At 39.3% G+C, this 26085-nt stretch overlaps 1 protein-coding gene and 1 long non-coding RNA gene across 6 annotated transcripts in view; one reads left to right on the plus strand and one right to left on the minus strand.

The window, feature by feature from the left end:
* Positions 1 to 26085, plus strand: part of GRIK1 (glutamate ionotropic receptor kainate type subunit 1) — a 330275-nt gene that overhangs the window by 198529 nt on the left and 105661 nt on the right. For all 5 annotated transcript variants that reach the window (XM_016152124.2, XM_016152125.2, XM_016152126.2 and 2 more), the window contains exons 2-4: positions 762 to 929; positions 4504 to 4761; positions 15065 to 15246. In XM_016152124.2, coding sequence (XP_016007610.1) covers positions 762 to 929; positions 4504 to 4761; positions 15065 to 15246 — 608 coding nt within the window. The remainder of the gene's footprint in view (positions 1 to 761; positions 930 to 4503; positions 4762 to 15064; positions 15247 to 26085) is intronic.
* Positions 1 to 26085, minus strand: part of LOC107514426 — a 116295-nt gene that overhangs the window by 5723 nt on the left and 84487 nt on the right. Inside the window, exon 5 of the long non-coding RNA XR_004950532.1 lies at positions 11928 to 12052. This is a non-coding gene — a long non-coding RNA (uncharacterized LOC107514426). The remainder of the gene's footprint in view (positions 1 to 11927; positions 12053 to 26085) is intronic.

A 26085-nucleotide genomic window follows, 5' to 3' on the forward strand; every position in this document is an offset into this window, starting at 1 on the left:
ATTCCCTGATGAGGCTTTAAGCACTGGTATTTTACTTTTGATGAGATTCTCATGGCTAAGATATCACAGACACAGTGCACGTGTTCTTATACAGAGGAAGAAAGTATCTTTAGAGATAGAAGGAAGGGTTGCTTTTGAGCAGGACAAAACAGTTTCTCAAAAAAAAATTAAAAATAAAAAGCAGTTCTTTAAATCAGCCCATGACTTTTGGAAAGTACTAGAATATGACCCCATAATTCTGAGCCACCAAGAACAGAAGAGCTGTTTTTATTCAGAAACTCTCAGTGTATGTGTGTCTCGTTTTGACCCCACTCAACTCTATGATCCCTCTAGGGTCTAGAATGTCTGTTTCTGAACAGAAAGAGCTTCATTCTAAGAAAGGATGGTTGTAGCAGGACACAGTTTAAATTATATTTAAGACAACCAGAGCAGGATTCATCTTCAAACTATAGAAAATCCCTCCTCACCATATTTCATCAGTTCTGCTTTCCTTGGTACTAAATATTGGGAATACATTTGCCATCTCGGAGGTAATATACAATGCATATGTATGAAATTAGGTCTATTTATCTGCAGTCACACATGCTGATGAACTTAACTTTTAACGCTTAGTTTTTGATCTGTTCAGACCATGCCTACATTTCTTACGTTTATTCTTTTGGACCTTTTGTTTGAATCATTTATATTATTCTTTGTAAAAAAAAAAAAAATGTGTGAACAATATAACTAATGGTTCTCGTGCGTCTCTTTTGCTTCTGCAGGAGGGATTTTTGAAACTGTGGAAAACGAACCTGTTAATGTTGAGGAATTAGCGTTCAAGTTCGCAGTGACCAGCATTAACAGAAACCGAACCCTGATGCCCAACATCACATTAACCTACGACATCCAGAGAATTAACCTTTTTGATAGTTTCGAAGCCTCCCGGAGAGGTAACTATTTTCACATTTTTAAAAGCTTCCTTGGGTGATATGACTGCTCTACAAGTCACCTTCTTTTCGATGCCCTTTTTCAAAGTGGGCATCTTTGTGCAAATGGGTTGCAGGAAATCGGGGTTGGTACCAGATGTCACTGTCCAGAGCAATCGCAACTGTCCTAATGGATGTGGCCCAGCTCTGTGTTGTGGGCCTTTCTGATTAGCTTACCCTTCAGTGCCCTGTACTCTGTGATTAACTGGTTCAGCTGTGAATGGAAAATGTCAAGCTTGATCTGTTTTTCCTTCCCAAGGCTGAGATACCACCATGAAATTGTGCAGTGCAGTCAAATAAAACTTTGTGGAAGGTCATATCCACCAAGCGTGTGGAAATGCCCACGGCGCATATAACTCACACCCTGAATTTTAAAGGGTTGTAAGCCCCTGGTTTACCAAGCATTTTCTCTCTTTTTTTTTTTAACTCGCTTATACAAGATCGTAAAACTACAAAGATTACAAATACTGAATCATTAAGTTGTACACCTGAAACTGATATAATGTTCTATGTCAATTATACCTTGATAAAAAAAAAAGTTTAAAAATAAGGAAAAAATGGAATTATACAACTAATACAACAAACAAATAAATAAAAGAGGAAACTTGGAGTCAAAGAAGTTCATTGAGCTCTGTGCATGCTCCAGGTAGAAAAAGATATCCACTGGGGGAAAAAAAATTAAAACGAAGATTAAACCTATGAGAATAACCTTTGCATTTGATCATTTGATTCTCTTTTGCTTCTGAACATAGAAGTTTCTAAAAAGTCATCTAATTTATGTGTAGGCTGCAAGGTTTTCTCATGGGGAGAACTGTTGGAATTGTGGGGCTCCCCGAGTCACCCCCCAGGCCCTTCCAAGGGGACTTTGCGAAGCACTGTCATATTTGATATGCTCGAAGCTTGGCCTATATCAAGAAGTTGAGACGTTTGTGTGAAAACAAAGGTGCTCGTCACCCCAGAAGAGAGGGGCTCTTTCTCTCATAAAGAAAAGCTTCATCCAACAAAAACCCCCAAATAAATGAAATATAACGAACGCCATGTTCTTGCTGATTTCCAAGTAACTAAACACTGGTTGTTTCTACACAGAATCAACCCAGTTAGGATTATAGAATGTGTTCACCTAATGCACTCTTCTGTAAAATTCTTTTTTGTTTTTTTTACAACAAAATGTAAAACTTGTTTTCTTGGGAGCACAGACAAAAAGTAAATAGCATAATGATTTTTTTTTTTCTACGTAGGGCATGATCTTAGTAACGAGAATATTTCTTTTAAAAATGTATGGAGCTGCAGATACTACATAGGTCAGAACTCTCTATGAACAGATACAAAATTTATATAGCATTTAAGTTTACAAGGCATCATCACATAGATTATCTCTATGGGTTAGATCTCTAACTTTCTCTTTCTCTCTCTCTCTCTCTCTCTCTCTCTCTCTCTCTCTCACACACACACACACACACACACACACACACCCCAAGAGCACTGAGTAAATACCTCAGAAAGCCAACCACATGTAACCATTATACTTCAACCCACATAAAATCGAAAGCTTTTTTCGTGATCTGAAGTACCTGCCAGTACTTGTAAATTAAACACCCCCAAAGCTTCTTAAAACTAGTAATTTGCTGGCAAACAGAATTCAAAAGGATTGATTTTCTGTCAAGTACTATTAGCATCCCAGAGCTAAATATTAGCAGGAATCTCCATCCATTGCCCGTGTTAGACAAAACAACGGTTCGTATATTCTCATGCTTTCATTGTATCTTGCTAACCATTCAAAACACATTCATCAGATGAGCTTCTGAGGATCATAGCAACTTAAATTTACGGGACTTAATGCAGAAAGTTATATGTCTTCGCATCTCCTGTGCTAAATCAGTGCCAAGAGCCAAAAGCTTTCCTCGTGAATGGCTGTCAACATTTGCTGCCCCACAGATATTTGGAATTTGGCTCTCAAAATTTTATTAATTTTTCTCTCTAAATCAAGTTGGATGATTCTAAGTCAAATAGTTTTTTCTACTTACTTTTATTTCTAGAATGACATCATTATGAATATTAACACAATTTCATTTATAAAATATGCTATCTTTTTATTCAAGTATTCAATTATCTCTCAGGAGTTTCGAATTCCTTTAAACTAGCATTAAAATATAAATTTGAAATGCTATTAAATTTAGATTTCATGCCAGCATAAATTTATGCTAGCATATAATAAGGAGGCACGATTTTGCATGGTTGTAGAATATAATATGTCCCGACCTCTCTAGAAGGGAATTTGATTAATTGTATCGAGTAACTTAAAAATATCGACAACCTTTAATTACAGCTGAACATGTACTCTAAGACTACAATGTAAAATTCAGAGAAAAATATAAGAACTAAAATAACTACTATAATATTACTTATAACGGCATAAAATTAGGAGCAGCTTAAATAATCGATATCATAGGAATAGTTAAATGATGACATATTCATACTTAAAGGGCTATTCTAAAAACCATAAAAACATAATTTTGAAGAATTTGTACTGATTCAGGAAAAGGAATTCTTTAGTGTCAAATTTATTTTTAAATAAAGCAAGTAATGCATCGAACTGCATCTATATGATTCTTATATATATATATATATATTAATATCTATATGTCACCAAAATATAAATAGATGCTATCCCAAGACGATAGAATTACATGGCCTTTTTCACTTCCTTCTGCTTTCAAATATTCTAAATTCTCTCAATAAGTGTGCATAACCTTACAATGAGAAAAATAAATGTTATAACTTAATTTTAAATACATGTTGACTTGATTTTGTAAGGTTACATGTTGACTGCTATTGAGTTAAAGAAAGGCCTGACTTTGAACTGAGTCCCTGGGCTCTGGTACAGCTCTGCTATTATCCAGTGGTCCTGACGTACTCCACTGTCTATTACTGGGTTGGACAAAATGTCTTCTAAGGTCCCTTTAAGCTATGCTATTCGATTATTGTTTAATTAATTAGGTATCAGTCTCACTTAACATTCTTCAGCAGTTTTTCAGTAATCCTGGGACGCCTATGTGAATTGTGGGAAGACAGGATCTAAAGCACTTTGCAGTCACCCAGAGAGTCTTCTCAGTCCTATGACTACATTAACATCTTCACTGTCACCCCGGCATATGACACAACTCCATTCACATGGCGTTTACTTAGGAAGTGGCTTGTAGGCTAGCTCTGAGTGCTCCTGGGTAACAGCACACCCAGCAAGGAATTTAAACTCTGTCTGACTAAAGGTAATGAAGCGAGACCAGCCTCTCATTTTCATTTGCAGGGAGGTGGTCCCATGATGCGTTGCTAATCAGTTCTACATTTACATCTCTCGGTGTTTTAGTGTCCGAGGAATTCTGGAAGTTGGATTAAGTATGCAGATAAAGAGTGGAGGAAAGTTTCCAATAGTGAAGCTAAAAAGAGGATTCATGGAAGGAAACATTAAATTTATGGAACTCTCTCTCCTCTTTTCCCTGCTACCCTCTCTTCCCAACCCCTTCTCGTCTTTGGGCATCAGCGTGTGACCAGCTGGCTCTTGGTGTGGCTGCTCTCTTTGGTCCTTCCCACAGTTCCTCGGTCAGTGCTGTGCAGTCTATTTGCAATGCTCTCGAAGTTCCACACATCCAGACCCGCTGGAAACACCCCTCGGTGGACAACAAAGACTTGTTTTACATCAACCTCTACCCGGATTATGCGGCTATCAGCAGGGCCATCCTGGATCTGGTCCTTTACTACAACTGGAAGACAGTGACTGTGGTGTATGAAGACAGCACAGGTATGGGATGCTCCCTTGACTGCTCCTGGCCATGTTTGGTCTAAACAGAGGGAACCAGAGTGTCCTGTAGGCATTAACGCACCAAGCGGAGTGCATGGAAATGCTTTTATATTAAGCCAATGGAGTACTCTAATTTAGGAATGCCATGTCTAGCTAATTCTAATTCCTTTTGGCCAGTTGATCTTTTCATCATCGAATTTAGGAGTTTTGTTTTGTTTTATTTTGTTTTTAAGAACTATCACCTTTTGATACATGTTATAATCTAATCAGAATATTAAAAATATTATTTCATTCATCCAATTCTATTAAGACTGGGCCCTGGACTCCTTTCCTTGAAAAGTGCAGAGAAAGTTTGAGAATGAGCATAAGGTATGATTGCGACTTGATAACCAGCAGCATAAATGTCTACAAAAGTTTCTAAGTGGGTTAACAAAGAGGGATCCAGTTAGAGGCTAGATCGAGAAAGCTGACCATTTCATGGAGGAAGGACATCGACCCTCCGGAGATGAGCCCTTAAGAAAGCTGGTATGTCCCAGCTGCTTATTTTAGGGTGCAGGACAGAAACGTGGTGCTCCACGCTTTGCTCTCCCTAGACACTGTCTCTGACCCTATCCCGTTTGAAAGTTTCTTTTAACGGTATCGTCCCCCTTTGCCTTCGGGTTACGTTTTGAGGGTTGTCGGAGTTCAGGACCCCTTTTATTCAGTGTGAACTCTGCTGGTGACTCTCCATTGTCCACATAATAAAGTGCAAGTTTTTCTAATGTAGAGCTCTCCGCCACCCAGGCCTTTTCATCTTCATTAACCCAGGAAGAAGCCTCTCTACGTCCCCTCTAGCCTCACAGCCCCCAAGTTCACGCCCACTCTTCTTTTCGGAGGGTGGCCCCACACTTGGGATGATCCTCCATACCCCCGAGGTGGTGAGCTCCCTCCTTCTTCTGACTACACTCATATATCACTTCATCCTTCAAGCTCTCTGAGACCACCATAGGGTTCCGTGTCACTTTGTAAATATAAGTGTTATATCATGTGTTTCAATTACCTGTTTCCATGTCTATGAGGTTAGGGATTCCTTAAAAATGGAAGTTTATCTTATTTAGTTTTCTAATCTAATATCTAACACATTCCTGGCTCATAGGAAAGTACTTAATAATTACATGTGGAAGAAATAATATTACAGTTGACCCCTGAACAACACGTTTGAACTACCTAAGTCCACTCAGATGTAATTTTTTTTTCAATAAATATACAGTTGTCCAACTATATCCCAGGTTTTGCATCCATGGATTCAACCAACTATGGATCAAAAACAGTATTTTTGATCTGCTACTGGGAACCTGCAGATGTGGAAGGCTGACTATACGCATCATTCCATACCACTTCATCTAAGGAACTCAAGCATCCTCAGATGTTGGTATCTGGGAGGTCCTGGATCCAATTCTACACAGATACCAAGGGACAACTGTATTTACTTTAGGGATATTTTTTCTCCAAGAATTGAAATTGGCTTCTTTTTAACATACATATTTAGCAGTAATATTAATAAAATTATCAGCAAAAATTATCAGCAAAGCATTTTTAAACCGTCTAATAGTATTTCATTTTTCACTGCCCCTTTCACTAAGCACTAGCCCTTACCATTCCCAGAGGATGAATAGTGAGCCTCCTCTACTTGGCATTGAACTCTGGTTCCACTTTAAACTGTCAGATAAAAGTGGCTGGAAGTTTGCATTTATGTATTTTCTTATTACACTTTATCTTCTTTTAGGAAGAAGTGAAGGTAGGTGATTGGGTATATAATTTATAAAGATTATATTCAGAACAGTTCTACTGGGAAGGATAAGCCAAAGGCAGTCATATTTTTAAAGCTTCACCTGCTTGCTGTGAAGGAAGAACATATCAAATGAACTCTACAAGCGCATACAGAGAGCCTCGAGAGAGAATATTATACTGTAAACGCGAGTGAAGGCAGACCCTCTGCGTTGCCTACCTTTGTAAACAGAGAATTCCATGAGCTGATAAAATCACACTATGCCTCATCATGGTTTATACACTATGATATAATTCCCTCACACTATTTCTATCATCCCTAGCAAAGCAGGACCATCCTAAAGGAATACAAATCAACAAATTATATTGAACTTTTGAATTTCACCTAAGAGTTTAACTAAAGGTAGGAGCACAACTGTGTAAATTTCAAAACATACTTAGACAAAATGTAATTTGTGAAAAACATGACTCAAAAGTTGATATCCTAATCACCATTCTGATTTCAGGTGAGCACCCATAAGTGTTGGCCATTTTTCACAGGAGAAAAATCATACTATCATTTCTACCATCTCTTACAAGAAACTGAAATCCCCATTTTATCCCTGTTAAGTTCACCTGAGCTCAATAAATAGTTGCTGAAATTGAAAATCCAAAATGAGACTGCATGTTGCCCATTAAGTTAGAGATAATTCATGTTAAAATGATTTTGCCCACAAAGACATTAAAAATGTAAATGAATAATCAATTGAGCCATTAAATTGGAGCCCAGAGAGTAAACGGGTCAACTGAGATCAATAAAAGTGACATCTTTGACTTTGAGTAGATTTAACATTGCCTGACTCAGGGTTTTGGTTGCAGTACTTAGTAAGCCATAAAAAGGAGAAAACAGTAAACCTGAAGGAAAGGAAAGGACTTAGGTGTGCTCAGCTCCCACCCTTACACCAGAATTAAGTATCCACTAAAGAGCACTTTGTTGGGATTTGTTTAGGAGTGTGTTAAATAGCCTGAAACCAGCGCAGATGTCTGTGGGACCAAATGGCCCATGACTCCCACTGAAGTCAATGGAAGCACTGTGCATGTCTCTAAAGATGAAATTCAATTCACTCAATACTAGCAGGCAGAACTCTGTCCTCTAGAAGCACAAATGTAGAAAGATCCTTGAGCACCTTTAGGGGAAGTCGAGTTTTGTCTTGCTTCATCTCTCTCTCTGTTGCCTAGATGTTCTTCCCATCGGTTACCTACTTTTCTCTAATTTCTCATTCAGAGATGACCCTAGGCAATTAGAAGCTGCTGCTCATTGGTCGTCCCCTCTGCCTCATTAGACCCCTGGTGGAAGCCTGGCTTTGATTCCTTCACACACATCAAAAAGAGCTGGGAAGCTGAGCACTGAATGGAGTGTGGAGGATACTCAGCAGTTTCTGCTTTCTCAAGGCCAAACTTAGTGAAATGTACCCACAACCATTTCTGTAAAACAGGGCCCAGCAAACTTTTTTTCCTCTGGAGGCCAGATGGTATATAGCTTAAGCTTTATCGGCTCAGTCACAACTACTCTGCTCTGCTGAGGTAGCAAGAAACAGCCCTAGGCAGTACATAAGTGAATAAGTGTGATGTGTTTCAATAAAACTTTATTCACAACAAACGGGAAGGCCAGTGTGGTTGGATCAGAGTGAGGGGAAGCATGGTGGGAGAGTTGGTCAGAGAGGAGAGCCTTGTAGATCATGGAGGGCTTTGCGGACCACTGGAAGAGCTTCTGCATCTCATGAAATGGGAAGCCATTAAAGTTTTCAGCAGAGGAGCAAAATGATCAGATTCACATTATAAAAAGACCACTCTGGCTCTTATATTGATAGTATAAGGAGGCACGGGTAAAAACAAGTGGCTCCTAGAGAAATCAAAGCGAGACGAAAGCGATGGTAGCAATAGAGGACTAAGAAAAGGTCATACTCTGGAAATGTTTTGAATGTTGAGCTGACACACGCCCTGAAGGAGTAGAAGCTGGGCAAGAGAGAAAAAGAGGCGTCAAAGATGCCTCTGAGCTTTTTGGCCTGATCCAAAGGAGAGAGCTAGTTTGGAAGACGAAGGATGGTATCGACAGTTTTCCCATGTTAAGTCTGAGTTTGCAATGTCTACTAAACATCTAAATGGAGGTGAAGTGTAGGTAGTTGAGAGTTCCTAAGCATACTGATGGGACTACATGAGGCCACCAAAGAAATAAGTTCTAGCCAGATGCATCTAGTCCTGAATTCATAACACATAGCCCTTCAGATTTTTTTCGTCCATGGTTGTCTTAAGTCATTTTTCTCAACACATCAGAGCCCTGAGATTTCTATCATACAGGTTACAATAAAGAGCTGTTAGCTCTCGCCTGAAACATAGTCTCAAAGCTTTACAGTGAGGATTAATTGGAAATGAGATAATAAAAATGCAGTGGTTGAAAGAAACAGGGAGAAAGCCCAAGGGAAACGACGAACACAAAAATCATGATAACCAAATTCTTGAGCACTACGTGCCTTGCACTTTTCTAATTACTTTGTATAATTAAACCATTTAATATGCTCAACCATTCTGTAAATAAATGAAACAGCTGCTCTTATAGCTATATTTAAATAGAGATTTAGATTTGTTACATTTATTACATTTTTTTCCTATTTTCCCATAGAAAACAGCTAGTATACATTGTCCAGAACCAAGAATCTTGACAGAGTCTAAGATTTGGACTTGAAGAAAATTAACATTTTGGCATAGATGACTAAGCCAAAATGAAAGATGATCAGTAGCAAAAAATAAATAAATAAATAAATGAATCTTTTCACCATCAATAACTCAGCACACTGGGTTGTTTTAACTACTATTAGCCAAAAAACTTCTGCTATATGCCTTTTCACAATTCCACCTGAAAGAATTGGATTCTAGAAAACCCTTGACACTTAGTACCAACAAGATTATAAATTGCTCCTTCTCTCTCCTCTCATTCTTTTCTTCCTTTCATATTTACACAGCCCTGATCTTACATTCCTGATCAGAATCCTACTCAAATTTTCAGAATTTTGCTCAGGGAATTAATCTTCAGATATTGCATGCCAGGTATATTTATTTTAGTTACCATTGATATTAGCCAGAATTTGGGGGCAAAATATGCTGATGAAGCTAACTACAACACAGGTAATATCAAATATTTTGACTAGATTCTTCCATGAGGTAGTTTGCAAACAAGTGACAAAATTTTTCTTTTGGGAAGCATAGTCTCTCTTTGATGCACTTTTTAAAAAAGCTTATGTATGAAGATCTGCACTTAAAAGGGCTGTATTTCCCCAGGTAATTCACTCACTCACCCATTTCCATTTCTCAGTTCTAATTTTTCCTCCTCTGTGGAGGGTACATAGATCCCTTTAAAAATCCTATTAGATTTGGGTATATTAATATACCAACAAGTTTGTGAAATGGCATTTTGCATGTTTCTAAGTTCAAATGAAGAAGAAATTAACATTTAAAATGTGCGATCTTATCTTCGGCTTGTTACATTCATTTTCATGGCATCAAACCCGCTGGTGTGGTTTAATGAACAGGGAATTGGATTAAGACTCAAGAAAACCCAGGTACTTTTCTTTTGAACTGATGCTCATTAATATAACTAAAGCTGTCCAGAAATGAATTGGACTGCGACATGAGGTAGAGAATTTCTCAAATGGAGAAGTTTCAGCAGCAACTGCCTAGAGGGGATTCATGCGACAATTCTGGGTTTGACCTTTAAGGTCCCTTCAATTCCTAGAACCTGTGACTCATTTTCAGGGCTAATCCAAACAATTAACCTCACCATGCATTCCTTTCCTTACTGTAAAATAGCACAGACACCTATCTACCTCAGAGGTATATTCTGAGGTTTACTGAACTATCTATAAGGTGTGGAGCATCCTCCATAAAAAGGGGCGATGTAAACAGCAAAGTTTATTATGATTTAGGGAGAAGTTATGGAAAATTTTAAACACCTACTGAAAACAGCGGGTTCTTTTTTTCTCATCCACATGCTCTACAGGTTCCTACTCGATGTGCCTGCAAATCAGCATTTTTCTTTGTCATACCTGAGTGCAGAGTAGGTAGGCAGCCAAAGCAAGTGTTTAGAATTGGCCATTTTGACATTTTCGAAAGTTATCTCTATATGCAGAGCCCAGCTCAAACTCACGTGGAATAAACAGGCTCTTCGCTATAAAGTACTTTCCCAACCAAAGGAGCAGCTTCCAATTGCATTTCTGGAGGTGGGAGTGGAGGAAGGAGGCTCTTGTATTATTTTTCAACTGCACATTTGTACCTTTTTATTTAGAAAGATTTGAACTTAGAGAAAAGCTGCAAGAAGGGCACAATGAACTCCTAAATGCCCTTCATTTAGGTTCAACGATTATCACTTGGCCACGTTTGTTTCAATGCTTGATGATTCTCTCAATATAAAAACAACCACGACAACCATAATAATAAGTAGCAGCATTATTGAACCATTTGAAAATAAGTGGCAGATATTATGAGCTTTTCACCCCTAAATATATTAGTGTACATCCTAAGAACCAGGACCTTCCTTGAAATAATCACACTACAATAATCAAATACAGGGAACTTAACACTGAATCAATACTATTAGCACATATGAATATAATAATAGTTTTTTTAAAAAAGGAAACTCTGCAGAGATGACTGGGGCTAGGGGAAGCTGGCGCTTGCTGGCCAAAAAGCCCCATGGCAGGTTATGCTTAAACATGGGGATTCTTCCTAGTAGCCATGTCCCTCTAGCGTGTGGTTTTTGTCCCAGGCACAGGCAGAGCCAGCTTGGGGTGCTTGTGGCCAGAGGTGTTTTAAGCCCTCTGGCATTTTTCACCTGTCCAGAGGGGCCCAGAGCCAGCTCACGTGCCACCCTGACCCTTATGGGAGAGCCACCTGTGCTCAGGTTGTCCTCACACTCTCCCACCACAAGAAAAGGCTGATTGAGACAGCTGGGTCAGCCTTGATCAAAACACAGACAAAATCTGTTCTGGATCTGGTCCTGACAATATGCTTCTAGAATAAGTAAGACTTGACCACACCCACACCCACAGACACACTCTGTATTTCCATTTTCTCTAATTATATAAAAAATTATCCCCACGGCATTGTTTGAAAGCCAGAGTGGCCCACTGCATTTAATTGTCCCGTCCTTTCATTCTCTCGGCCTAAAACGCTTCAGCCTTCCTTTGTCTTCCGTGACCTTGACATTTTTATTGAAGGAGAGTCTAGTTCAATTTTATTGCAGAATATCCTTCACTTGGGTCTGTTGGTGACTCCTTATCTGTATTTTATTTTTGAAGTCCCTCCACCACAGTGAGCTAGAAAGCCACCCCCACATTCCCATTTTCAGCTTTGTTAAGTTCTCTTACCGCTCTCTGGCTCTCTGACTGGTGTCTGATCCTGGGAGCACACACCCCCTTGGCCGGAGCTGGCTTCCAAACCCGAGGGGACCATAAGCATAGGGAGGAGGTGTGCCCAAATCAGTGTCCTTTCCCTGAAAAAAAAAAAAAATTATTCATTTAGGAAATAGTTTTTAACTATCTTTTACAATGGGGTGATGGATTACAGCAAAATGCGAAATGCAAAAAAGAAAAAGGAAAAAAAAAAGGGGAAGCTGCCTCTCCATTTTGTATCTGCGGGAACTAAAAAAGAAAGCTTTTTGAATTGTAAATTCTATAACTTCTGCTAATGAAGGCAGAAAAGCTATATTTTATTTTATTTTATTTATTTTTTCATTTTAAAGCAATCAATTGCTAGGGGAAGAAAAATGTAAGCCTTGCTGTTCCTGGCTCATGGTTCTTTCCCAAACTTGGGTCAGTAATCTTTCGATTTCCTGACCTTCTCCTATCCTGAGGCCATTCACCTGCATGCAGACAAAATGAGAACATTAGGGGCTTACGAGTGAGTTTTCCCAAACATAAATTTTGTCCAATTAGAAAATGGCCTTTTGTACTAAGTTGTTCTCCTTTCTACTCTATTGGTATTAAAATAACTTTCTTTTATAAAAGTCATGAAAGTGCATGGGCACTTGTTTTGAGGTTGAGAGAGCAGTGTTTAATGACCTCATTAGCCAAATAAAGGTTGAACGCTTTATGCTGATCCAAAGTTTCTCTGTTTATTTCTGCAGTTATTTATTTATAGCTAGTTATCTCATGATTCAGTCAGTTGCTCAGTTGACCTGAAATGTAAAATGCAGGAGGGGCCACTGATTTGGTGAAAAGAGCCCTAGATTGGGAGTCAAAAGGTCGACCTGGCTTGAAGCCCTATGTGCCACTCAGCCTTAATGTGACCCGGAGCAAGTTGCTCCAGCCTCCAGCAGCCTCAGCTTGTTGTAATTGATAAAATTAAGGAGTAAATGATGCCACAAACACATCATGAGCTGATGGGATAACATTTTTCTATGGGGCTGTGAGCGCCTCAAAGTACGATTGTGTGTCCTGTCCCCAGCGTTTGGCACGGGGCTTGGCGTCTAATGAGCATCCAGGAGATGTTATTCTGCAAACATGAATGAATAGACAGAGAAAACGTATTCAGCTTTAAATGCCATACACGTGTAAGTCCATCATGATAAGGAAGACGTACGTACTTCACTTCAAGGGTGACGCTCCGTTCCACAAGGAACAAAAGAGCAGCCCATGGAAGCATATGAAGTGAGCTTCTTAAGTGTTTTTCCCCCATTGACCTCTCTTGTGGTCATGCCCAAGTTAAAACAAAAAAAGTATGTGACTGCAAAGAAGGAGAGTGATAGAGAAACAATCTGGAGTAAAGAAGAGAGGAGAGTGGGTCCCTGCATCTAATTTTTCCAGATCTTAGCAAGTAATCCAAAACTCTATTCCTGCAGCACCAACAATTTCTATTTGTAAGGCAGGGCGGTGCGGGGGCAAGGCCAAGAGCTGGGCTCACAGACAGCAACGTGAATCTTCGGCCCCCCAATCTCTGTGACCCTCAGTTGGCTATTTACTCGCTCTGAGCCTCGGTTTCCTTATTTGAAGATGATAATGCTTGCTTCGTGGGCTTATCGTGAGGATTAGCAACTGTGCAAGTCCACGTGCTCGTGTTTCATCCATTTTTAGTACTCATCAGAGGCTCAGGACAAGTGACTCCGGAGGAGGGCAAGGGGCTCGTTATTGGTACTTGTGAGCCTTCAGCCGTGTTGATTGATTTGAAAAGAAGCAAGAGTCCAGGAAGGCTATCATTCTAACAATTTCTATTTTTATGCTAAAAAATTAAAGAAGAATAATGAGCTCTAAATCTTGATATGGTTCTCTAACTCCCGCCTCCATTGCCCCCTCCCATTTGACTCTGAAGAGTAGCTTCATTACAAATTTACTGTACATCAGAACCAAACCTATACATAGTATTAGAGGAAACTTTTAACATGTGAGCCATAAAAAAAAAGGTGGCTTCTGGGGAAAAATAACTGAATAAATAAAAAAAGAAAATGAAAGAAATGCATGAAGTCCAGAAGTAGCTGGTACCCACGCTGTATCTTGCATAATACATATCACCATTTCCATCTGAATACTGATAAAGCTTAATATTTTCTATTGATTACTTGAAGCTGACAAATCCTGAAGGCACAGAACTGTGTAGTAAAAAAAAAAAAAAAAAAAAAAAAAGCCAATTCTGCAAAGTAATGGGAGTTGCTGACTGAGAGCCAACATCATGCAGTGTAGCAAGCACCAGTTAACACCAGGGGAAATGAAATGGAGGCTTGATGTAGCTGTCTCTCTTGCCCTAGGTAAAGCGCTTCTGCGAAAAAATGGTGCAGCTCAGTAGAATCACACTTGTGGCAAATCAAACATCCTCCATCAAGTTAGTACACATTTTCCTACAATGATCATTGGTGGATTTTTGAAGAATTTATTTCTGCTTTTATTGTGATCTCTAAAAATTCTACCTTTTTTTTTTTTAATCAAGAAAGGATTTCCCAATTCAGCATGTAATCATATTAGAAAGAGACTATAATGAGCCATTTGTAAGTAGTTTATATGGCAGGAACTGGAAGATTATATGGAGCAACACAACTAATTAACTGGTAAAGAGTATTTTATATATAAATACTTGATGAAAGACTTACAGGGTTTATAGCCCCCAAGGAATTCTAGTTTTCTGCTGGCTTTTTAAGTGAACAAGTGTATCTGTTGCATTATGCACCTTTGGAAGCATCAGCAACTTTTTATTTTAAAAGTTTTACAGTTACAGACTTGATTTGTTAAAAGTTTGAGATGTTGGCTACAAGCTGGAGAAGACAATAGCATTCCAAATAAATTCAAAATATACTTGGGAAAATTGTGCTTCCCAGCCACACATTACCCACAAAAGGAAAATACAGTATAATCTGCCACAGAAAGAGGAATGACAAATGAGAAGTCAATGGTGTAACCTTTAGGTTGGGTGGCCTCTTGAGACATCTTGGGAATGATATGAGTGTGATTATAAATGGCAATAAACAAATATTCTCTTGACAGAGCAGTCTGTTGCATGATTGGATGTCATTTTCTAGGTCTAATTCGCCTGCAAGAGCTCATCAAAGCTCCCTCCAGATATAACATTAAAATCAAAATTCGCCAGCTGCCCTCTGGGAACAAAGACGCCAAGCCTTTACTCAAGGAGATGAAGAAGGGCAAGGAGTTCTATGTGATATTTGATTGTTCACATGAAACAGCCGCCGAAATCCTTAAGCAGGTAAGAGGGGTCGGGAGGAGGTGGAGTGTGAGGGGAAATGTTCGTTTCTCTATCTCAAAAACGCCATCTGGTCTCACTTAGTGTGCCATGATTAAATTGCAGCAGTCCCGTTTAAGCTAAAGACTGCCGTGTTCAGAACGCCCTGAAAGAGTCAAAGGGTTCAAGGAATTTGGGTGGCCACGTTAAAGCCACCTATCAATGCGTAGTTGTAGACGCACGGACCTGTGTACACAATGGAAGGTGTGGAGAGCCTGCTGGCTGAGTGGCAGAGAGGATATTGTTTCAAGGTGATTAAGCATCTATATATATGAAAAGACTGTGCCAGATTTCATCTGCATGATGCCTGACTTGTCCTAAATACATCTACCTCATGGTAAGACCTCTTTTGTCAAATATGCAGGATTCCAAGCAGAGTGAAGAGGGATTTGGGACAGTCGCAGAAAAGATGCTTCTCTTTTCTAATGTGATATAGACAATGAGCTGTTACGCATTAATCTCCCAGGACAATGTGGGTGGAAATGCTTGGTAAATTGTGAAATCTTGTATATATAAAAGAAGTTAGTAATGTTGAGGAAAATAACAACAGGGTAATAATTTCTGAGCACTTTGGGATATAGCATTGGTCTTATGCTTAAGAAATAAAAGTCAAAATTCAGAAAAAGATAAAGCATAGACTAGTGGTTATTAACCCAGAGTGATTTTGCCCCCTCAGGAACTTTTTGCAATGTCTAGAGACATTTTTGATTGCCATATTGGGGACAATGACACTCTATTGGCAACTAGTAGTCAGAGACCATGGATGATGCTAAACATCTCATAATACATAGGACATCCCCATGACAAAGAACTATGTAGCCTAAAATGTCAATAGCACTGGGGTTGAGAAATTCTGGCATAGCCAAAGACAACAGGAAGGGCTATCTAGATGTTTAAAACAGGAGCATTAATTAAAAATCGGGGGACTAAATTCAAGAGAAATAAGAAAAAATAGCCAAGTTCTATTTTTGTGGCCTAATAGGTATCTCTTCATATTTAATTTAAGTGGTTACTGTGGCATAAGGCAATGTCCTCATCTAAAATGACACGAGCTGTTATTGCACTCCCTAGTTTAAATGGTCTGGGGTTGCTATGTGATTGACTGGTAATGGGTCATTTTCATAAGAAGAACAACCCCTCCACACAAATGCAGAACTTTGAATTTCTGAATCATCTGCAGGAGCTTTTTTAGAGCAGTCGTTTGCCTTATCTCTCCAGTGCTGTGTCTTATACTTAAAGATCGTCTCTTGAATTCAGAGTTAAGTTTTTAATTCCCCCAACAGTAGACAATCAGGCAAGCCAACTAGATGTCTCTACTAGCTCCTGAATGATTACACCAAAAAAAAAAAAAAAAGATCTATTTAAAGTTGTCATTGAAAACAATCCCAGACACCATCAAGGCTAATCCTCTTACTATGGATGAGGTAAAGTCACTTTTCCAGAGTCACACAGCTGGAAACTGTCTGGGACTTGGCCTCCTTTATCCCATCAGGTGCTTTTTTTCACTATGAACGGTTTCTCTTCCAGTAGGCAGAAAATATCTGTTACTTTTAGACTGTAGTTGCTTCGGTAAATCTTTAGATATTATCATTCTCTCTCAGTAAAGAAAGCAAGTATGTTGCAGTGATGTCAACAGCTTAAGAACTTTAAAAGTAAATAAATACAATCAGCAGCCCTTTATCTTAAGGCTTCTTTTAAGAATTTTAATAGTTCATTAACGTGTGGACCAGAACTGAGAAAAACATCCAGATTTTCTGGGTAGCACCCAAAATGCGAGGAAACATCCCTTCACCGGAGCCTGTTATAACGGAGGCTGAGGACTTCCGTCACATTTAAGAGAAGGATTTGCTGATGAGGCTTCTCTTGGCTAGTACCCATTTCGCTCACATAATTGGCCATCTCTCCCCTTCACAGGGCAGCCTTAAAACAGACAAGAGAAGTACCTAGTGGCCATGGGCAAGAAGGGCTGCTAGAGTTTTCCCTCTATTTCTATAAATGTGGACATATCGTGCCTTTGATTTAACTGGCTCTTTCCTGATAGCATATCCATCTGAGAATAGCTCTACCAGGAAACGCTGCAGGGTAAGGGGGAGTGGGATTAGCTAAACTTTGCACTAGCCATTGTTGTCACAAACCCTTTTCCTGCACCCTCCTTCTTATCATGGTTTATATCTGGTGTTTAGTTTTCTTAATTATGTTAGTGGTAAGACTGGCTGTGAGGCTTGGGAGGGAAGAGAGACTGTTCACCCACTTTTTGTTCTAATGATCTGCGCATGTTGTGGAGGGGAGGAAAACCCCTTACAAGGTTTCAACGCAGAAGTCCTGCCTTACTGCACGTGAAATCACAGTAGAAGACTCGGGTTGGCTTAATGGGGCTTTATTTAGTCCTCTAAGAGGGTATTATGATTGGCAAGTGATATGAAAGACCCCAGAACTTTTAATTGTAGTCAAAATGGGGTCCAAGTACTCTTCAAGATCCAGTTTAACTTGTTCCATTAGCCCTGGTCAATAACCGCAGAAGCTACGGCAGAGACCCTCCCTGCAGCGGTCTGCTGAGTGCTTCTCTAAGAGGCTAAGGAGTCAGGAGTTTCCAGCCATCACTCGGCCAAGTTCTGTTTACCTGAGAAAGGAAAAGAAAAGAGAAAAGGGGAAGGAGACTCATCTCCTTTACTGAGGGTCCTACCCGGTGCCAATGACATGACAATGCCCGGCATCCTACATGTCATCTCACGCAATCTCACATTTACCTGGGATAAATTTAATATTCCTACTTCGATGCTGAGGAAACTGAAGCTCAGATGGGTTACGTACCTCCCACAATGTCATTCTCTGAACAGCCAGGCTGCCATGTGGTCCCCAGACCACCTCTCAGAGCCTGTGTGCCCACATAACTGGGAAGGGCCTCTGTTCTGAATGGATAACCACTTCATTTCAAAGTAGGCTTCCAGAAATTTCTGGGAAAAACACCACTACTTGCTGCTGATCTCCTCTAGATAAAATTAGTGTTAATAGCCTTTATTTCTCTGATGACAAAAATCACTGCTGAGATAATTTTCTCTGTCAGGTTAACTTGGCTTTCTTTTCATGCACATTTTTCATTATTTCCCTGCATTTCCCCACACTTTCATCATATTTTACCACTTTTTAATGATTCTTAAGAAAAAAAGAAAATCAAATGCACTTTAAGGAAGGAAGATATTTGACATTTATCTAAAAGTAAAAATTGGGGAAAAGCCTATAGTTATTCTTGGGCATGCTAATCACTCCAGCAAAGTAATTATTTCTTTTCATATTGAACAAGTACTATATGATGAGAATCTGAAAAGTTATTTCCCCAAAATTAGTTAGAAATTCAAATGTCAAGACTTGATTAAGCTACAGAGTTCCAGGTCCCACATATGAACAAACTGCCTTTGTGAATTTCCACAGTCTGAGAATGGCCCCAACAAGCAGCAGCATGCACTTGGGGCCCATTAAGTCACTCGGAGTTCCCGTCTCTCCCTGTCCGGCCACCACCTCCCAGCAGGCATCCTGCTGCTTGGCAAGAATGCTGCCTCTTTCTAAGCTACTTCTGTGCACACCCCAGCTCCTTCTCACCCCCACTTCTCCCGAGTCCCACTATGCTCCTGCCTGTTCTTCATTGCCCAGCACACTTGCACTCTCTCTCTCACTCGTCCTGAGAGTGATTCTACCAGGGGAATGGCTGTTGGGGGATAAATTTAAAGATGAGGCACAGGGCAGGAAAAATTCTACATATGAAATGACTGACACCATGCTGTGTAATAAGCAACCATTTCCTTTAATCGACACAATCACATTGATAGGATCCGTATTATCCTTCTTTCGCAAATGAAAATTGAAGCTCAGAGATAGTGATCATTTCATCTGCTATGTGCTGAGCACGCTTTTAATTCAAAAACCTGTGCCCTGCATGATCTGACCCAGCCTCTCCCTCCAGCCTCCTTGCCAGCCTCTGGCCTCCTTCACGCTATTTCAGAGGCTCTCCCCCTGTCACGTAGAACGACATTCTTTTCCCACTTCGCTGTCTCTGTACTTGCAGTTGCCAGTGACTCTCAAAGTCAGCCTGACCTAAGCCTTCACGAATATCTTCTAAGAGACAAAGTAGCATGAGTTCCCTTCTCATTTTCTATGACCTTGCACTCTACTTAGTTGTTCTATAAGCTCAATAAAAATCTATAATTAATTCGGGATGTTGACTCCTTTGTTATCTATATCCCCTACTATGCCGCAGCCTCCGAGAAGACAGAGTTTTGTTTGTCTTGTTCCCCCTAATCCCCAGCACCTCCTATATTGTTTGACACAGAATGCATGCTCGATACGGCTCTGTAGAATAATTAAATGAATGAATGAATGGCCCAAGAACTATACTATGAGTTCTCAATAAGTAATCTCGAAAATCACCTTCCTTCCACCTTACTCGGTATGCCGTTCTCTCAACTCTACCAAGCACATTTGAGCAAGTCGCTCCTCTCGTGCCTCAGTTTCCTCAAAATGAAGGTTTCATTCAACCTCTAAAGTGTTGTATTATTAAGAAGTGTAATATATTTGAGCCTATGATTCCGCTTCCTGAAAATAAATTTGCCTCTTTGAGGACTCCATAGTCACTTTCAAATCCTGTAATAGGACTGAGGAAGCAGGTCACTATTTCAAACACCGTAGATAGAATCCTCATGGTTTTCCATCCATCAGGAACACTGCATCAGGGCTAGGCCAATACCCTGAGCGGGACAGACAGTGGAATCGCCAACCCCTTTCTCCCAACCCCCCCCCCCCACCCCACACGCACACACAATATTCATGGCAATGAGTATTAAGCTATAATTGAACCATTAGTCTCCATAAAACATTTTAGTACCAAATATTCCTTAGAATTATATTGCATTTTCTCCTGTCAACATTTGTGCGCTCTTTATTTTATTTCTTTTCTTTCGATTAACATAAAAACAAGGCCAGGGAGAAAATGTATTTTTTTAATGCCTGGCTTCCCTCTGCTGGGAAGTGCAACGGCGATGTTGATTAATCAAATAATTTCGTGCATCGATTCTTTCTTCATATAAGTTGTGCCTAATGGCTGTGACTAGAGCAAGCAGAGGCAGTTAGATGGGTTTCATGTCCTGTTATTACAGGATAGAAAAACCATCGGTCTTCATCTCCCAGGACAGAAAACATCAAGCCAAGCAGTAGGGCTGTGATGTGCTAAGAGGCTGCAAACCTGTGTTTGGAACCTGCACCCACTAAGTTGGATTTTCGAGTTCATCATTTCTAATCGTAAACACATAGAATAGGCCGAAGACCCTAGTAGCCACCTTTTAATGAACACTTACTTATCCTCGGCACTGTGCTCAGCAGGTGAAATGCATCGCTCGTTTAACTTTTACGAGAAAATGCTGTGTACTAGAAACAGAGAGAGCTCAAAGAGATTTTGTAACTTCCTCAAAGACACAGAACCAGCAAGTGGTCAAAACTTATGTCGGGATTTAAGAGGGTAAAAAAGTATCCTATCCTGCTACCCTTACGTAAACTAATATGTCAACTGAATCTCACGGTAATGGAACCTGAAACACATTTTAGTTAACTTTCCCACTTCTTGAATGTAGATGTTTCATTTTCTTTTCAAATGCCCAATAATTTCTAGTTTAATAATTCCTCAAGAAATGTTGATTATGTAGAAAAGTCCCACGGTCGAGTAGAGAGTATGGTAGGGCCACAATAGAGAAATTCACTCTTTCATTAAACACATATTTGTTGAGCAGTGATTGAAGGTGATAAAGATACAAGTGACAAGAAAATTAAATCTCTGCTTTCTTAAGGCAAAAGGATATCTTAAAAATGAATATGTTAAGAATATAGCTATCCAGTGCCTACAAATTAGTTGGCAACTGTAAAGCTAATTTCTAAAGCAGTACGAGAACATGGCCAGAGTCTTAGAAAGTTGGGAGATTCAGTTGCAAATTTTGCTTTTCCCAATAAAATAATTGTCACTTATTTGATTCTCACTAGGTGCCAACCAACACATGCTATACAATTGACTAAAATGATATATTTTTATCCTCTCAAAATATCCCTTCTTACAGATGAGAAAAATGAGGTTCCATGTCATGCACTCCATGACAAAGCTAAAATTTCAAACTGAATTCTGATGTGCCTATAATTTGAGTTCCTTAGACCCTCTAAATATGCTACTTTGAGCAAGTCTGTTGATTGTTCTTTAACCTCACCTGTAAAAATAGGATTGTTGGATTCCGATCTTGCTAAAGATCCCTTTAGCTCTGAGCTTCCACGCAGGCAAGCAACCAAGAATTCCCTTACTAATCTAGACATAAAGAATTTACACAGTGCCTTATACTCAGTAAGTTCTTAAATAAATAGGGAAATAATTAAGCAGTTCATTGTTTTTGAAAATTTCTAGAATCCTTTGGTAGTCTTTGAAACGGTTAACTAATGATAAGCTCATTCATTTTGGATAAATCCTGAGAATGTAATAATGATGAATCTCTATTTATACTAACTGGATGATAATTTGTAGTACATTATATAATTATTTTGGCAGCACATTCTCATCCTAATTAGATTCCTCTCAGGCCGATATTAAAATTGATTTACATTTCCTGAGAACATAGTTTGGTTGTAAGGAGTGGTTCATTGATATGAGTATGTTATTAAATATACACAAGAATTTATCGGCCTCTATGGATAGCCAACAATTAACTGAAGGAGTTTACAACTTGTCCATATTTTTAGTGTACAGAATGTGCCCATTTGAGGATTCTCAAAAAGCTCCAAAAAGTAGGTTTGCAAAAGCATTTAGATTTGTTTCAATCTGAATTGGTAATAAAAATCAAAATTACGTATATGCCTCAGAATTGCTCTAATGCTTAATTCTAGCTACATCAAAATTTGGCTGTAATAGGCGATAAGAGAAATTATTCTTGCAATAAAAGTGGAGGAAATTTAGAAGAACTCATGTAAAGAATTCGAAGATATGTATATCAAAGCATGTCTTAGGCTTACAGCAGGATCAATGAACCTCAGCTTTATTTAACATTTTGGGGATGTTCATGCCCCTTAGTGTGCTTTTTCAGGGGAAAAGATTCATAACTTCTATCAGATTCTGTAAAGAAGCCTGAAGACTAAAGTAGGTTAAAAACCACTTTGCTATATTAACCATATCTGCCTCTTCAATCCTTCAAACATGCAAAATTTTATCTAAAGGATCCCTCTGGCCTCTTTTTCACATAACCGTGAGCCAAATCATTTCCATCATAAGGGTGATCCTGTAAGATGTAGATGTCACCATTTATTCAGCTAACACATACCAGATGTTTTCTATGTGCCAGGGTCAAGGGGGAATAAAATACTATGCAAAGCTCTAATGTATTAAATGAGATGGTTTACTACAGTACCTAGTAATTTATTTGCAAAATGCATAAAATTGGAATATCACAGTATATACCTCATGCTGATCTGTGAAAAGTTCAATGTGACAATGTTTATAAGGCATTAAGCCCACCACTGGGGTGTGAAATTTTCCACATTAAAAATTATCATGATCATCATCATCAGCGGTGTTGGGCTTCCCAATCCTATCACTGCCACACCTCCTACACTCTATCACAGCAGACTTCCCAAACCTCCTCTCAGCTCGACTTACCAAGTCTCCCAACCTTATGAAGAACTCGCCCAACGTCATTAAACCTCCATGCTGAACTTAACACACTCCCTCCTCATCCTTCCTCCAGCCAACCACCTTTTCCTCCCATCTCTTGTTCGTGTCTACAAATGCCATCCAATTACTCAAGCCAGAAACTGAAGAATCTACTTGACTCTTTCTCATCTGTCCTATGTATGAGTTTCCAAATGCTTTATCCTGTCTTCTGAATGTTTCAGATTCGGCCCCTTTTTCTCCACCTCTCTCATCATCTCCCTCCTACACCAGGATAATTGATCTCTCTGCCACCAGCCCCCTCCCTCTCCTCTTCCCCACTCAGCCTCCACGTAGCTGTTCATTCTAAATGAAATATCTGACTTTATCACTTTCATGTTTGAAATTGCTGAGTGTCCTCCCCAAGCCCTCACTGATTAAGTATAAAGGACACATTGTTGAATATGCCATGAAAAGTCCTCCACATCTTATGCCTATTGCCATTATAACATTACTACACAAAAATATTATTATGTCTATTACATAATTTTAACAAAAAAAAGTTACTATTTTTTTTTTTTACAATCTGCCCTTTCTTGATGAAAAGTGACTTTATTGAGATTAAATCCTTCCCAAACATCGCCAAAGGGATTTAAAGTTAGGATCTAATTAAATTTAATGTCTAAAGAGATGCTGACTAGAAGAGCAATGAAAATTTGAATTTCTGGACATCGTTCCATTGTGTAGTGGTTACACATCTGCTTTACACGCAGAAGGTCTTGGATTCGTGACCTAGTGGAGCTACCATCCATGGTCTATGGCCATGCCACCCTGAACAAGCCCAATGTCTGATCTAAAAACTAAGCAGGGTCAGGCTTGGGTAGGACTTGGATGGGAGACCACCTAGGAAGACCAAGTGCTATACGTTTTTAAATAAAAATAGTCAGAATTTCTGACAGAAGGAGGATGAGTGAATGAGGTTCCTCACAGTACCTGCGCCATCATTGAAAGCACAATCTTGTACACCTGGGTCCTGCTCTTTGGACAAGAGGCTCTTTCAAAAATAGTATGGGCAAGCTCTCTTGGCTTGGCAGATTCGTGTCTTAAGATAAAGCTGCAGCTCTTGTGGTTCTAACTTTGCTCTCACCAAACGCCATGTGCTTTATTTGGTTCTCAAAGTCCAGAAGGACTTTGTGAAAATTATTGACATTCCTGCCACATACACCTCTTATTATGAATTAATAAATTAATATAGCACAAAGAGCCCAGAACTGAAATCAAACCTGACTTCAAATACCATAACTATGCTCTATTTTTCAAATCTACAAATTAGGATAACACTTTCTTCCCAATAGTATGTAAAGAGCCTATTATAGCAGTGCACATGTTGTAGTGCTCAGAGAAAGGTAGCTACGGTCATTATTGTTATGGCTTAAAAATATGACTTTGGTTAATATAAATCAGCAGTTCTCATTCATGGCTGCATATCAGTATCACCTGGAGAGCTTTTAAAAGATACCAATGTCTAGAACATACCCCAGACCAAATAAATCAGAATATTTAGGAATGGCATATTGGTATGTTTTAAAAGTTCTTTGGAGGTTCTAATGCACCGAGAAACAAATAATTATTTGCTGAGCCTGATGGTTATAAGTTGGCATAATAAAGTCATCCAAAAAGCCGAAAAAGCTGAGGAACAGGACCCAGCGTCAAGATAACTTTCCTAAGCTATGGAAATCTCACGAGACCAGCAAGACCACAATTTAATGGCTGCACGACTATCTCTCCCTCAAAAGGTTACCTTCAGGCAAATTTGAGGTAGAGTTTTTAGTACCACTATTATAAAAGAAGCAGAGAGAGAGAGAGAGAAGAGAGAGAGAGAGATTATAATATATTTAACATATTTTTGTTAACTTTCTGGCCTCTAGATTTTCTGAGTACTTTGTTGTTAAAACTTTTTTTTTCGCTATAGTCTTTCTTACCTATCATCTTTCCACCAGGTTTCCTTGGATGTTGCAGAGAGTTTACTCTTTAGGTTCATGTAATCCTCCTAAAGCTCCACTCTCTCTGTCTGCCAGGTTGCCTATTTCGTTCTGCCAGGGGAAATCTGTTTTTTCACCCTGCTCTCTTGTCAGCAGTCAGTACTCCTTAAGTAGTGTAATCTCTTCTGTTGTGCACCTGGGAGATGCAATCTGCCTCTTCTAGAGAGATTATCTTCTGAAGCTAAACTAAGCCCCATTGGTTTCCACTCCATTTATTAATATCTATTAGCACCAGCTTCCCTTCTCCTCCTGGCCACACCTCTGGAGAGAGAAGGTTATAAAGGAATTAAGACTAAAAGACACTCCCAAGTGATACAGCTATTGCATTTACCAATGCTTTGTGAATATCCTTTGCTTTTCTTTGATTTCACTTGGAGGCAGGAGGAGAGTGTCCTGGGTTTTATAAATGATATAGCACCATCCTTCAGTGAAGGGCAAACCCTAGACTCATTGTATGGGTAGCTCGTATCAAACTTCTATAGTCTGTTCTCATTCCTTTGCTGTGGCCCCACATCACATGGCCTATTTCTCCCCCTCTGCTTGCATTTTTACATCAGTTTCTCTGCCTTCTGACCCTTCTGCTGCTATCTTATAAGAACCCTTATAATTACAGTGGGCCCACCTGGAAAATCTAGAGTAATCTTCCAATATCAATATTCTTAACTTAATCATATCTGAAAAGTTTCTTTTTCCATGTAAAGTAACATATTAATAGATTCTGAAAGTTAGGATGTGGACATTTTTAGGAAGCCATTATTCAGCCTACTTCATAGGGAGATAGTTTTTTTTAATATGTCAGGGTCTTCTGGGATCCAATGCTATTTTCTACACATTCCATACTTTCCTTTATAGATGTGAAATTTAATCATTCAATATAGCCTAAGTCTTTTTTTCTCTCACAATAACGAAGACTGATCCAAAGGCCTACTTATGACTAGCTTGTTCTACTCATGGATAACGTTAAATATTCATGGCCAAAGGAGCATCCTGCTCAGAGGATGGTATAGATGTAGCCTAAAATACCACAGTTGGCATGCAGGACAGAGCTGCACCCGGGGCTAGAATCTTCTTAAAACTGCTGCTCCGAGGCTTGATACT

Source organism: Rousettus aegyptiacus, unplaced genomic scaffold, assembly GCF_014176215.1.
Source record: "Rousettus aegyptiacus isolate mRouAeg1 unplaced genomic scaffold, mRouAeg1.p scaffold_m13_p_4, whole genome shotgun sequence".
Classification (NCBI taxonomy): domain Eukaryota; kingdom Metazoa; phylum Chordata; class Mammalia; order Chiroptera; family Pteropodidae; genus Rousettus; species Rousettus aegyptiacus.